Genomic DNA, 16,499 nt, shown 5'->3' on the forward strand with positions numbered 1-16,499 from the left:
CCCAAATCATGTTAGCTTAGGATCTGACTTTCTTAACAAGATTCCTAAAGCACAAGAAGTAAAATCAAGAATCAATAAATGGGATGGATTCAAACTAAAAATCTTCTTCTCCGCAAAGGAAACAATGTGAACAGAGAGCCTACAGAGTGGGAGAAAATCTTCACCACCTGCACCTCACACAGAGCTTTAATCTCAGGATATGTAAAGAACTCAAAAAACTCACTACCAAAAAAACAAATAACCCAAATCAACAAATGGGCTAAGGAACTGAACAGACACTTCACAGAAGAAGAAATACAGTCAATCAACAAATATATGAAAAAATTTTCAACATTTCTAACAACTGGAGAAACACAAATCAAAACTACACTGAGATTTCATCTCACTCTAGTCAGAAAGGCAATTATCAAGAATATAAGCAACAATAAACGTTGGCAAGGATGTCAGGGGAAAGGTACACTCATACATTGCTGGTGGAACTGCAAATTGGTGCAACTACTCTGGAAAGCAGTATGGAGATTCCTCAGAAAACTTGGAATGTTATCCCACTTCTTGGCATACACCCAAATAACTTAAAATCAGCATACTATTGTGATGTGGCCACACCAATGCTTACAGCAGTTCAAATCACAAGAGCTGAACTATGGAACCAACCTAGCTGACCTTCAACAGATGAATGGATAAAGAAAATGTGGTATATCTACACAATGAAATATTACTCAGCCTTAAAGAAGAATGAAATTATGGCATTTGCAGATAAATGAATGAAGCTAGAGAATATTATTCTAAGCAAAATAAGCCAATCCCCCAAAACAAAAGGCCAAATGTTTTATCTGATATGTGGATGCTAATCCACAATAATGGTGAGGGTGCTATGGAAAATAGAGGTACTTTGGAAGTGGGGAGTGAAGGGAGGGGTGGGAGTACAGGGGTAGGAAGGATAGTAGAATGAATTGGACATTATTACCCTATGCACCTAGATGATTACACAACCTATATGATTCTATATCATGTACGACCCAAAGAATGAGAAGTTACACTCCATTTATGTATGATGTGTCAAAATGCATGCTACTGTCAGGTATAACTAATTAGAACAAATTAAAAAAACAAAATAAAATAATAAATAAAGTGCTTTTCACTATTAAAAAAATACATTAGATTTATGAGCATTGATCTTATATCCTGCTACTTTACTGAATTCATTTATGAGTTCTAAAGGTTTTCTGGTGGAATTTTCCAGTTCCTCTAAATATATAATCATGTCATCAGCAAATAGGGGTAGTTTGAGTTCTTCTTTTCCTATTCGTATCCCTTTAATTTCTTTGGTGTCTAATTCCTCTGGCTAGAGTTTCAAAGACAATGTTGAATAGAAGTGGTAAAAGAGGGCATCCCTGCCTTGTTCCAGTTTTTAGGGGGAATGCTTTCAGTTTTTCACCATTTAGAATGATATTGGCCTTGGGCTTAGCATAGATGGCCTTTACAATGTTACGGAATGTTCCTACTCTTCCTATTTTTTCTAGTGTTTTGAGCATGAAGTGGTGCTGTATTTTATCAAATGCTTTTTCTGCATCTATTGCAATAATCATGTGATTCTTGACTTTAAGTCTGTTGATATGGTGAATGACATTTATTGATTTCCAGATGTTGAACCAACCTTGCATCCCTGGGATAAAACCCACTTGATTGTGGTGCACTATCTTTTTAATATATTTTTGTATGCAATGTGCTAAAATTTTGTTGAGAATTTTTGCATCGATGTTCATTAAGGATATCAGACTGAAATTTTCTTTCCTCGATGTGTCTCTGTCTGGAATAAGTATCAGGGTGATATTGGCTTCATAGAATGAGTTTGGAAGCGTTCCTCTCTCTTATATTTCATGGAATACTTTGAGGAGTATTGGAATGAGCTCTTCTTTAAAGGTTTTGTAGAACTCGGCCGAGAACCCATCTAGTCCTGGACTTTTCTTTGTTGGTAGGCTTTTGATGACTTCTTCTATTTCATTACTTGAAAACATGCAATTGAGAAAGGATAGCCTCTTCAACAAATGGTCCTGGGAAAAACTGGAAATCCATATGCAGCAGAATGAAACCAAACCCCTATCTTTCACCCTGCACAAAACTGAACTCAAAATGGATCAAGGACCTTGGAATCAGACCAGAGACCCTGCATCTTACAGAAGAAAAAGTAGGTTCAAATCTTCAACATGTAGGCTTAGCATCAGACTTCCTTAACAGGACTCCCATAGCACAATAAATAAAAGCAAGAATCAATAACTGGGATAGATTCAAACTAAAAAGCTTTCTCTCAGCAAAAGAAACTATCAGCAATATGAAGAGAGAGCCTACAGAGTGGGAGAAAACCTTTACCACTCATACTTCAGATAGAGTACTAATTTCCAGAATATATAAAGAACTCAAAAAACTCTACACCAAGAATACAAATAACCCAATCAACAAATAGGCTAAGAAAATGAAGAGACACTTCACAGAAGGTCTACAAGCAATCAACAGATACATGAAAAAATGTTCAACATCCTTAGTAATAAGAGAAATGCAAATCAAAACTACCCTAAGATTCCATCTCACCCCAATTACGATGGTGATTATCAAGAATACAAGCAACAATAGGTGTTGGTGAAGATGTGGGGAAAAGGTACACTCATACATTGCTGGTGTGGATGCAAATTAGTGTAGTCACTCTGGAAAGTTTTGTGGAGATTCCTTAGAAAACTTCGAATGGAACCACCATTTGACCCAGCTATCCCACTCCTTGGCCTATACCCAAAGGACTTAAAATCAGCATACTACAGTGATGCAGCCACATCAATGTTCATAGGTGCTCAATTCACAATAGCCAGATTGTGGAACCAACCTAGATGCCCTTCAGTTGATGAATGGATAAAGAAACTGTGATATATATATATATATATATATATATATATATATATATATATACACACACACACACACACATATATATACATATATATGTACATATATATATATATATATATACATATACAAACATACACAATGGAATATACTCAGCCATAAAGAATAATAAAACTATGACATTTGCAGGCAAATGGATGAAATTGGAGAATATTCTGCTAAGTGAGATAAGCCAATCTCAAAAAACCAGGACGAACAATCTCACTGTTAAGCGGATGATGATACATAATGGGGGGTGGGAGGGAGGCAAGAATGGAGAAAGGAGGGACTGTATAGAGGGAGAAGAGGGGTGGGAGCAGTGGGGGGAAGGAAAAAATAACAGAATGAATCAAACACCATTACCCTATGTAAATGTATGATTACACAAATGGTATGCCTCTACTTCATGTACAGAGAAACAAGTTGTACTTCATTTGTTTACAAAAAAAATAATATTGCATAAAAAAAGAAAGTACTAATCTACAGTCCCTGCAATGTGCCATCCATAATATCCAGCATATGCCTAAAATTATTACATACACAAAGAAACAGAGAATTAGAAAACATGTTTAGATAAAAATTAAATCCATAGAAAAGAAACTTGAAATGATTTAGATGCCAAAATAATCAACAAGGTCTTTAAAGCTGTTATTATAAATATGAATAAGACTATACAGGAATTGATGGACAGAATAAATGAACAGATTGGGACTTTCAGAAGGTGACTTGAAAATATTGAAAACTAATCATATACAAGTTTAAGAGATAAACAATACACTGTCTGAAATTAAATGAAAAATTCACTGGATTAGTTTAGCTGGAGTTTGCACATGCAAGAACAAAGGGTCAATGACACTTTGGACAAATATGCATAAAGTATATTAATGAAGAACAAAGAGAAAGAAAAAATTAAAAAGAACCTCAATTACAAGAAATAAGGTAGTGTCAATCAGTCTTAGAAATGTGACTGAAGTCACAGAGGACAAGGAAGACACAATAAGAATAAAATATTTTAAAACTATGGTGGCTAAAATTTTCCAAAATTTAGTGAAAGATATCCAAGAAGTTCAGCAAACTACAAGTGGAATAAACACAAATAAAACTTACCTAGATACATCATAGTCAACTTAATGAAAATGAAAGAAAAGATTTAGAAGCAGTCAGAGGTAAAAAGACATATTACATATGAGAATAAAAGCAAGACTTAAAAGAGATTTAAATAACTTTATGGAAGGAATTTTTCCTTAAAAATCTTGATAATTATGGTAAATGTCATGATCATAAGATCTGTGTATTTCACTGAAAATAGCACCTTAGAGAGTAAAAACAAAAACAAAAAAACCTTCAATTACTCTTACACTTGACATTTAGTTTAATTGCATCAAATAATAAGAAAAGAAAAGGATCCCATTGGGTGTGCTTTAAATTGATTTGTTTTCATAAGTTAATTTAAGGAGAATTATCATGTTCATAATAATTGTATAACTCCAAGTTTCTCCATTCTTGCAAAAACTTTCTACTCATTTATTTTTATTGATTTATTGAGATTTTGATATTTTTCCATATCATTATTTGCTTAAATGGAAAGGAAAATATTTATACATATTTATTTTGGAGTCAGACAATTTGCTGAGTTATCCAAATCACTATTAGGTTTTATTGGTTTTGTGTTATAGGCAAATATCAACATACATAAATAATAAGGCTTTTCTTTCTGAAAATAATGTGTTTATATTGATTATTTTTTATGAAAGTATTTAAAAAATGCTGAGCAAATTCAAAATTGTAATTGGGGTAGAGGACATCTTCCTCTATGCACCACAGACTTTCACTGGTTACTGCAGGATTGTTGCCTCCATTTAGGAACTATGCTAGTGAATGTGGCTGATATGAATCAATAATGGAAGTATGAGTACTGTGTTTCTTTTCTGCCTCTGTATTTTATCTGAGTCTAAAACTCATTCCTCAAATTAGGCAATGTTTTAAGGTTCTCCAGGGTATTCTAGATTTCCATGTTGAGAATATTGACAATTTTTTCATAGTGAGGGCATGAGTCAAACTTCAACCATGACCTCTCTCTGGACTTGTCTGCTATTTTCTATCAAAAATTCCTGGAAGTTTCTGATATCTTGATCAACTTTTTCCAATTTTCACATGTACTACACATATTGGAAAAATATTTTCATATTTTGTTGGTCATCGCACTCATAGTGTGAGAGAGTTTGAACCCTGCAATTACATTGACACAGAACTCAGAAATCTTTTCTCTGGGAGGCTTGTTCTCTCTCATGTGAAAGAAGTAAAAATAATAAAACAAATAAGTTCACTAATCAGAAGATGACTCATATGACCATGTTGTTGTGACTGAAAAAGATTAATTTCTCTATAATTGACCATATATTATAAAAAATTTGGTATGGGATAACTGGAATTGGGAAATTTGACCTGAAAACTTGGCTGTCACAATGTTCCAGATGGGAAGGAGGTTCCAGGATTCTTTGTTTGGAGGTGGTCAGCAACTGAAGAATGTGGATGCTCCTGCCTACTACTAGTTACTTCTTCCCATGAGCACATAATGATGTTGCTTGTCCTGGCGCATAAGCAGCAGAAGGCACCTTTCTGTGTTTTCCACCATGATTTTTGGTGGAGATCTAAGATTTTATTCCATAAAGTTTAGACAGTTTTAAACATGCACTATTTTTTCTCTGAATCACACTAGTCATTTATGGTAGCATTTAGTCTTTCTCAAATAACCTTATTCAGTCCTTCAAGTATTTTATGTGCTTTTATTGTGTTTTTATCAAGTAATACATACATATATGAAAGTGCATACATTGCAAATATACAGATCAATGAACTTTCACACATGCTTGTATAACCATCTTATAGCTCAAGATATTTAATCCTACCAGCACTTACAGAGGCTTTTTTGTGCCTTCTAGATACTGTTCTCCACTTTGACTTCTGATATCACAGTTCCATTGGCCTGCTTTTAAAATTTATGAAAATAGAAGCCTATAGTATGTACTTTACCAGGTCAAAGTTGTAGCAATAACTTATATTTCCTCATTGATACACACACACACACACACACACACACACACACACATACACACACACACACACACATATTCTACTATTGGTAGACATTGAGCTACTTCCCAGTTTTCAATTATCATAAATAATGCTTCAATGAACACTCTTGTCCAAGTATTTTCTTGTCCATGTATAATCACAAATGTTTCTGTTGAGTATATAATTGTTGACTTGGAGATTATGCATATGTTGAACTTCAATAGATGCTGTCCAACGGTTTTCTAAAGTGATTTTTTTCATTCTCTATCCCTACCAGCTGTGCATGACAGTTGTAGCTGCTCCACATACTCAACACTTGCAATCATCAGTAATTTTCATATTAGCCCTTCTGGTGGATATGTAGTGGTATTTGATTGTGGTTTTAATCCCTGTTTGCTTGATGAGTCACAAATGTATTCACCTTTTCACGTATTTTTGGCTTCTTTAATATCCGTTTTTGTGCATCATTGGTCAAATGTTTTTCATGTTTGATTAAGTTGTCTGGTTTTTAGGAACTTGGAAGTTCAATATATATATATTGAGTAGGAATTCTTTACTAGAAATATATATTGAAAATATCTTCTTCCAATGATAAAATTATGGCATTTGCAGGCAAATGGATGAAATTGGAGAATATCATGCTAAGTGAGATAAGCCAATCTCAAAAAACCAAAGGAAGAATGATCTCGCTGATAAGTGGATGATGACACATAATGGGGCGTGGGAGGGGTTAGTTTTAGGGTTAGAGTTAGGGTTAGGGAGGGGGGCAAGAATGGAGGAAGGAAGGACTGTATAGAGGGAAAAGAGGGGTGGGAGGGGTGGGGGGAAGGGAAAAAATAACAGAATGAATCAACCAACATTACCCTATGTAAATTTATGATTACACATGTACAAACAGAGAAACAACATGTATCCCATTTGTTTATAATAAAAATAAAAGAAAATACCTTCTTCCATTCTCTGTAGTTGTCCATTCCCTCTCTTTTGATGTACATATATCTTTAAATTAAATATGCATAATAGGCTTAAAAGTGAAATATTAAAATCTTTCTCCTGGAATTTGAAATATGGCAAAGGTGATTAATACCACTTCTATTCAGCATTAAACTGGTCAGTACTCAGTTCAGTTCAAAAGGTAAGGAAGAGGAAGAGGAGGAGAAGTAAGAAAGATCGGAAAAGATGGAGAGTGGTGGGAAGGGAAGAGGGAAATAAAAGTTATAAGAATGGTAAAATTGGAAAGAATTAAAGCTGTTTTGCAATTCATAGCCAAAAATGATAGTGTACATTGATGTTCCAAAAGAATCTTCAAACCATGAGAATTTAAGGGTGAATTTAGTCATGCCACTGAACTTAAAGTTAATATAAAAGGTCAATAATTTTATACATACTAATATTAAACAAATAAAAATTTAAAGAAATACTATAAATTACATGAAACCAAAATAAGCATCAAATTTATAGGAATAAATCTAATAAAAAGATGTAAGACTGCTATACTAAAAAGGTAAAACATGATGGAGTAAATTTATAATCTTAAATAATGGAGGAAAATACCATGTTCACATAGTTAAAGACTTTGTATTGTATAGCTGTCAATTGCTACCAAAAGATCTATAGATCAAATGTAATCTATGGATGAAATTCCAAACATTCCCACTGACTGACAAGTGAGATCTTTAAAATGTCCTGTTAAAATACAAAGGGCCCCAAATAACCAAGCCATTGTTAAAGAAGAAAAAAAGCTAGAGTTTCCTGAACTGCAAGATTTTAGTATCAGAGTACCACATTGCTATCAAATTTCCTTTATCACCATGTTCTACTTATATAAATTGCTGGTTGGCCTGAAACCCTCTAGAGTTTGAGCCAGTTGGTATTGCATCTTGTAACTCAGAGCCTTGAATAACTGTTGATCAGCAAGGTAGTCAACACCATGGTTACATAGGGACAAGATCCTTCCTCCCAGGGACTGCACAGACAGTCTTGCTCGCTCTTACCTCATCTACTTCCAGTGCATTTTTCCTTTTGCTTTTTGATTTTTCTCCTTCTTACCATTTCTGTGTTTTTGCTTTTAGCCTTTTATTGTAACCATTTAATCTCATATTAATATATGTAATCTCATTAACCATCTATCTACTTTTCCTTCATTTTAAAGTCCAGCCATTCTGTGTCAAAGACTGTTATAAATCAAAAGTTGGAGAATGAGAAATTTGCTTCTCTGGGTCTAGTCTTTCAGGTATTAGTCTCCACCAAACTCATTTGGGAGAAGAACCATGTGGAGCTGAATGGTAAATGGTTTAACTGAGAAGCTTTATACTCACTGAGGTAGTAAGGAAGAACCACTTATTCTTAAATATCTGCTTCCTACGGTGTTCTATCTAAACCCCTCCTTGCTGGATAATGGGAATTCTAACTATTCCTCTCTTTCTCTGGTCAGTATTCAAAGAATCAATTAAAAGCACTAGCAATATCCTATGAACAGCTTGATGTTCCAATTACTTTCCTTTACTCACCTATTTCATACATGAGGAAACTTGGGTTAAGAAACTAGCTCAAGGTCACACAGCCAATAAGTGATAGAGAGACCCTGGCAGTCTGGCTTTGGAGCCAATGGCCAATCTAAAAAGTTCTAAGAGGGGGAAAAATCACCTATGTAAGATGGTTCTGAATATATCCAACTTATCAATTTGTCATCAAGGGCATTTATCTAACATATATGAACAGAGTTTAGGGTCTCATAAAATCCCTAGATCTCAGGGCAAATTTTGTGTCTATACAGTCAATTGTTGATAGTTACAGTAGTTTTGTTTTATAAAGTCACCATGAACACAGGAATAGTGAATACTGAATCACTGTTCCTAGGAGGAAATTCAGTTTCCTTGGGAAACTACAGAGGAAGGTTTTCCTGCGCCTCTGGACACAGCATTTTTGTCAGCAGGTTGATACATAACCTTGTTTTATGTGTTTCTGTTTAAAGATATATTATTTACTACATATTGCTAATTCATTAACATGGGACTCATGGCCAACTTCCCTCTCATGCTTGAATAAAGCAAATCTAACACTTTCTCCGTAAGGCACATTACAGACTTCTTGTGCTAAGGCACACTAAACAACACCTCAGCCCTATTCTTGGAGGCTATTTTAAACTGGAAAATCATCAACAGAAAGCACCAAAATGTCAAAAATATGGCACTAAATACACTGTGAAAATGATACTTGTTTACAGTCTGAGAGCAGAAACAAGATGGTAGGGTGTGGATGCCATTTCCCACCTCAGCTGGGAACACATGCACTGAGAACCCCAAATTTTTCCAGCTCTGTTCATGCATACATATAAAATTGACTATAATACGATCTAGAGTACTGGCCTTGAGATTATAAATACATTGTGGCAAATAAGCAAATTTATAAATTTAGAATCTGAGGAAAAATGAGGATCAATTGCATATTATTTTCTAGGAAAAAGATGGCTCAAAAAAACCAGATCCTCAAAAAAATCTGTGACTTTTCAACCCCTAAGGTAAGAATGAAAATCCTGAACAACTTAAAGTTTAACTCTGATTCCAGCCAAGAAAACTGAGACTATCAAGACTGACAGTACTGAATTTGTCTTTTGAATAATTGCTTCTACTGTATTTTGGTGGACAGCAATTATTCACATTGTGGACCGAAAAAATGCCAAATTAAATACATCTTGAAACACGTTTAAAAACAAATCCCCAAATTCCAAATTATAATGAACGAATGACCTAGTATCATAATGTCACTGATTGATTCTAAACTTCAATCAACAGAACATGTATATTCATTGTAATGATAACATGGGGAAGACATAATCTCTAGAACTGAACATGGAGAAAATTTCCCTCCCACGGCAGGATCAGGATGTGTTCTTGCCTAAAGTATCTGGCTTGTTTTTATCTTAAGAGCACCGTAAATCATGCAATGATGTTGTTTCCTGTTCACTGCTGGAAAGTTTAGCCAAATTTATGGTATAACATCAGCATATGTACATATATGCATTATTCTTTTAATTGTATTTTTCCAAATATCATTTTAATTCTGTACTAATTGTTCACCTTTTTTCAATTTTATTGCTTTATTTTACTGTACTGTTTCTTAAAAATGAGTATACATAAATAATAAATTTTACCTATGTTATTTTTTTTTTTTTTTTTTTTTGTAGGTAAGGTAAATCAGAGGATAATGTATTGGGATAGTTTTGTTCTTGTTTACAATCAAAAAGCCTTATATGATCAGGGATTGACGGGAGTGGGCATGACAAATGTACATTTCAGACCTTCATCACCAATGAAAAAATAAAGCATTTTTATAGACTTAAAACTTGTCATTAGTGCATTTAGATTTTGAAGAATCAAAATGTAAAATACCTCTACAATAATACAATGTTAATAGAAATTGGCCACATACTGAGGCCATTTTAGTGAGCTACCATTGTTTAAATATAAGAAAAGTAACTTCTTGGTTCAAATTAGTGAAAACTTAAAAAAGATTGTCTTTAGAGAACATTATTTGAGGACAATGCTTTTTCAGACAGATTCTGATATTCAAAATCACTTTATAACATAATTATGAATTAACCTTTAAGTCGCGTCTTTCTTTTTAAAAAGCCGTCAGATTTCCATTTCTCCGGGAGATATTCTCACCAGTGTGTTGTTCAATTCCACAGGATAAGCTTTCTTCGTTATTATTAAGAACTTCATACATAGTAGAGAGATTGCCATTCATTGCTTTATCATCTTTTCGAAAAGACACAGGCAGACTTGCTAGACTAAAGCTGACGTCTTTAAAGGCATGCAACAAGAATATCCCCACAATGATTGTGAAGAAGCCACTCAGAGTCCCAATGATATCATCAGCAGGCATATCTTGCCACTCCTTAAAAAGAATAGCTGAACAAGTTAAAACTGAGGTTGTAAAGAAAACGTAATATATTGGTGTCACGATGGAAGTGTTGAATATGTCCAGGGCCCGGTTTAGGTAATTGATCTGTGTGCTCACACAGACTACGAGGCTCAGCAGCAGAATCCAGGCCAGGGGATGCCGCAGCACAGGCTTTCCAGCCAACAGTTCTTTGATGGCGATGCCCAAGCCCTTCACACAGGAGACTGAAAATGCTCCAATCACAGAGCAGATTGTTATGTATACAAGAATATTTGTCTGTCCGTGGCGAGGTCCCACCACAAAGATTAATATCAAGGACACAATGACCACAAGTGTTGCAAATACTACAAAACCTGGATCACCTAACTTGTGTGACATTTCATTTAAGGTCTCAATCTCCTCTTCCTTTGGAGCATGGATGACCATAACTGTAGACCCTAGAATGCTTAGCAAACATCCAATTTTCCCATGAAGATTAAGTCTTTCATTTAGAAAGTATGAAGACAGAATGGCACTTACGAGGACGCTGAGAGCTCCCAGTGGCGTCACTAGTGTGGCTGGTGCAAAGGCATACGCAGCAAAGTTGGCCACCTCGCCTGCCCCCATTGACAGTAGTCCAGCCCACCACAACCATTCTTTAAGATATGCATGGCCACCTTGACCTGCTCTCATGGAGCCTTTTCTGGCAAGTCGCAGAAGGCCTTTTTTTTTCAAAATGAAACTCCCTCCTATGAAAATGCTGGAGGTCATAGCCAATCCCAAACCAATATAGAAATCATATTTTCCACGCCCTGGGCTCATTTCGTTTGTCACTTAAGAAGCTCCTGTGAATCACATTGATCACAGAACAGAGAAACTGCTGGTACTGAGGCAGGGGGATGCAGTCTTCACATAGTTTGAAAATAGGACATCAATGTGAATGCCCTGAAAGAAATGAGTTGTTTTGCTATTCTCAGATCTGGTTATGCTCTGCTTCCACTCCCTGTAACTGAAGGTCAATCAGAGCTGGGAGAGCATGTAAGTTTAATATGGTCTCTCTCTGGAAAACCAGGGATGATTTATTCATTCTCATTTCCTCGTAAATACAACCCTTTATTCCCATTTAAAGTTTTAAACTTTACTGGCAGAGTACTTCAGCCCCAGCCGGCACGCGGGCCGCGCCACTTCCCCTCGGCGATTCGGCCCCAGGAACCTTGGCTCACACCCCAACACAGGCCGCTCCCTCCAGCGCTCCCGCGGCCACCGTCGCCGTCCAGTGGGAAGTGCGAGCATCCGGGGCTGCTGCAGTGCAAGCCGCCTCCTCCATACGGGCGCTGAGATAAACCTACCCAGGACGACCTCCAGCCCCGCCGCGGCCGGGACCGAGGGCCACCGCGGAGGAGAACCACCTATGTTATTTTTTATCCACAATTTTTTTCTAAGTTTCAATGGGAAAATGAGAAGTACCAGTAAAAATATTGCCAAATAAAAGGGCTAGATTTATTTTCCCCAAAAGGTCCTTTCTATACTCTATCACATTTCTCTAAATGTGGCCCCTGTACCAGCAACATCAGTATAAGCTTGGAACTTGCTAGAAATGCAAATTCTTTGGCATCACTCCAGAACTACCCAATCAGAAACTCTGAGGGGAGACCCAGCAATCTGGGTTTCAGCAGAACCTCCTGATGATTGGGATGCCCAGTCCACAATTCTCTGTAGAAAAACTAGTATCACATGGGTCTCACACCTACTCTTTTTTGTTCTAAAGACAGACTTCTAACTTAACTATTCTTAACTTCGTTGTTGTATTAAAACAATCTAGAAAGACTTTTAAATCATAATGCTCAGGCTGTATCCCAGAACAATTAATTCCCTGAGAAGGTAGGAACTATTTATTGGACTTCTTAAAAACTCCCCCAAATGTCCTGATAAGCAGTCAAAACTGAAAACAAATACTCTGATTCTAAAGACAGATTCATAGGTCTGGTGTGAAATTAATGATTATTCCTAGAATCTTAGAAGTACTTCAGCCTAAATCTTCTTCCAAGAAATTCAAACCAATAGGTAGCTTTATTGCCCTTTTGAGAAATTAATAAATGCATTTATTATATGTATACAACATAAATGTAAAAATAAGTCAAAGATTTAAATGTCTAAAATGTTGAGTCTACAAAAGTACTAGAAGAAAATATGGTTGAAATTTAGCAGACCTCAGATTAATAAAATCTTTAAAATAACCATGGCATAAATCCAGAAGTAGGAGAGTAGGAAGATCAATATATTCCACTCCAACAAATTGGCACAGAATGATGTCATTAAATTCAAACAGGTGGACCATAGACTATGCTCTCTTTGACTTCACCACAGTATCAACTTAAGCATCACAGTTGACCTTGAGGTCTTGGCTGGCAAAAAGTGGGGGACATCTAAAGGTAGTTAAGGAGAATTGCATAAATTTTTTGGCCTTTCCGTGGCCCAGTTTTAAGGAAGAAAATATGGGAAAATAATGCTGATCCAGTTTTTTCCCACTCAAAAGAAAAAAAAAAATTCCTCAAGAGCAGAAGTAAGTTTGAGATCTAAGTGTTAAAGAGATCTGTACCTCACTTCTTATGTGAGAACTCACTGTTGGTATCACACATCCTGAGCCAAGAGGGATACCCACATGAAGAAGTTGAGGCAATTCCACTGCATTTTTGTAGTACCTGAGGGGGCGGGGGATGAAATTGCCCTGAAAAATGTATAGTTATCACATCCAAAGAAAGACCTAGGGGACCTGAAGGGGTCCCATGGTTGTAACAAGAAGAAACCCCAGCAGATGGCAGCAGGGACTACTGCCTGGTGGGGGAATGCAGTCACCTCAGGGAGGTCACCATGTGTGAGTCTAACAGCCACCTCTCAGATCCAAGTGTTAATATTTACAGAACCCAGCTGAGGGACCATTCACATTCCCCCAGCACTGTGACCCTCCAGATGGCCTCCTGGGGGAAGGTAGAGGTAGGAGAGTGGAGGGAAATCTGAGTTGACACAGTTTAAACTTGAAGTGAATGGACTTCAAGTGAATGGACTAGAATATGTAAAATTCATTTGTTATCAGGTGGAATTTAGAAATGGGGTTGGGGATTATTGGAAATGGGAATGACAAAAGTTGAGGTATTTACAAGTGAAGGATAAGGTTACTACTTTTTTATTTTTCGTAAATACCTTAGTATAGCTTGAGAAATGACACACTGGAGATTTGTGCAGGGCAAAAAAAAAAAAAAGAAAAAAAAAAAAAAGAAAAATACATAAGCAATGTCAACAGGTAAATTCTTAAGCAAGAACAAAAATGTAAACAATACACTTAACAAACTAGGAACTAATTTTCTTAATATACAAAAACTCTTAGTACCAAAGAGTAAAATTTAGTTTTTATTAGATAAGGAGAACTATACAATGAGAACTATATAATAACAGTGCAATTCATCCACCAGAAATGTGACCTTATTACTGGAATTTTACAATGGGACAAAGAAAATAAAATGGTGAAAATTCAAACTTGTATAAAGAAAACCTTGGAGCTAATTGATGCGTACATAGTTGAAAGGGATTAATTGAAAGATTTGAATCTATAATACATTAAAACTTAATAATTTATTATTTTTCCCATATTACACTGTCACAGACTCCACAGGCAAGCTGTCCTTTTTGTTTTGGGGCAGGACCCTAGGAATTCTGCATGCAAATCATTGATTAGTTTCAGGGGTTTCCTGGCTAGGAAGGTTGACTATAAAGACCCATTCTACCCATTCTCTTCCTCTTTTTTCTTCCCATTACTAAGCAGAATTGAATGTTACCATTTAATTTTAAAGGATCACTTTTGAAATACTTTGTTAGATAAAACGAACAAGAAGAGAATAAACCCTCAATGCCACTACTCTGTATTCCACATTTTTGGACTCAAATGACACACAGAGGTCTAGATATTTTCAACTTAGGATAATTGGTAAACATTAATTTTATAGAGTGACATTTATGAGCAATAAATTTAGAAATTGTAGCAAGGTAGTGGGAAGAAAAAGTACTGTTTGTAGTTTTCCCTTCTAAAATCCATGGTCAATATTGTGCAGCATTTGCCCTAGTCTGCAGTATCTTATTTTAAAATAAAAATTATGTTTTTCATTTTTATATTTTATATTTCTGCATTACAACAAAATTGTTTCCAAGAACTCTAAACTTTCCTTAAGTACCTTTTTTAGTGATGTAGTATGGATAATTTACTTGACCATTTTTCACTGCTATGACAGGCTACTTCTACTTCTGACTTTAAGTATTGTGGAAATTGATATTTTTGTTCACATTTTGGAGCTTATGTTTAAAACTAGAAATAGTTTTTTGGGAAATAACCAACAGAGGAACCTATAGATTAGAAGCATATATGTTTCAAATCTCTTTACTTTGTAAAACTTTCTTTCTGAAATCATGCAACTTTATCTGTCATCGGAAGCATACAGAGTATCATCTTAATGGCAGCTTAGCCATATTGGGTATTTCTATTATAAAAAAACTTTTTCTAATTTGGTAAATTAAGTGGTACCTTGTTATTATTTTATTTTAAATGACACATTTTCCTTGGCCCTACTTTTAAAATTCAGTCTGACCAGTTACTGTGGTCTTCACCACTCTCAATATTATTCAAGACACCATATCTGCCTCCTGGAACTTTGACATAGCCTCCAACTGACCTCCCTTCTTTATCCTGCCACCATTGTGCCACTTTCAGTTTATTATCCATATTCAAGTCTGAGTAATCACTTTCAAATGAACTACAAACTCTCCTTTTCCAATGACCCTTTATCATACTTAAAACAACATTAAAATCCCATACCGTGGCATTTAAATCTCTACACAATTTGGCCCCTGATCAAATTACCAATTTCATCTTCAACACTCTCCTTTTCTCTCTTTGCTCCAGTCACATTGGTATGTTTGTTGCTCCTAAACATAACCAGTATGCGTCCAGTTCCAGGTCTTAGTCCTTAACATTCACTCTGCCAAGAATGGTCTTTTGGCAGATGCCTTTCTAGCTTGCTCCTTTGCTTCAGTGAGATCTCAGGTCAAACATCCTATACTCTCAGACAGTATCACTACTCCTTACTCTAACATACAATCTAGATGAACTCCAATTGCTTCCCATGGGTTTTTTTTTGTCATTATTGATGGAATTATATTTTACAACTATTTTATATATACTTTATTCCCTTTTCCTCCACTGATCATAAGAGAGAAAGATCACTATGTTTAGGCCTTTATCCCATGTGTGCCAAGAACAGATGCTGGCACATAATAAGTATTCAATAAATATAGGTTTAATGAAAGAAAGAATAAGCATTTAACTCTCTAGTCTCATTGGAATTTGCTTGAGCACATGGTATAAGAAAGAGAATAGTGTTATTTTAGTATAGATGTTATGGCTTAGATATGAGATGTCCTCCAAAAGCACATGTGTAAGACAAGGCAAGAAATTTCAGAGGTGAACTGAATGGATTATGAGAGCCTTATCTAACCAATGCATTAATCCACTTGCATGGATTAACTAAATGGTTCCTGCAGGCAGGTAGGGTGTGGCT

General features: G+C 35.6%; 1 protein-coding gene across 1 annotated transcript; it reads right to left on the bottom strand.

The window, feature by feature from the left end:
• Positions 1–10,316: 10,316 nt before the first annotated feature.
• On the bottom strand, positions 10,317–12,295 carry LOC124990867 (magnesium transporter NIPA2). The gene has a single exon (XM_047561355.1). The coding sequence runs from the start codon at positions 11,713–11,715 to the stop codon at positions 10,633–10,635; it is 1,083 nt and encodes a 360-aa protein (XP_047417311.1). The 5' UTR covers positions 11,716–12,295; the 3' UTR covers positions 10,317–10,632.
• Positions 12,296–16,499: the final 4,204 nt, after the last annotated feature.

Source organism: Sciurus carolinensis, chromosome 8 (assembly GCF_902686445.1).
Source record: "Sciurus carolinensis chromosome 8, mSciCar1.2, whole genome shotgun sequence".
NCBI classification, from domain to species: Eukaryota; Metazoa; Chordata; class Mammalia; order Rodentia; family Sciuridae; genus Sciurus; species Sciurus carolinensis.

Coding starts and splice junctions, on each gene's coding strand:
- LOC124990867 (XM_047561355.1), bottom strand. CDS start 11,715: ATGAGCCCAGGGCGTGGAAAATATGATTTCTATATTGGTTTGGGATTG.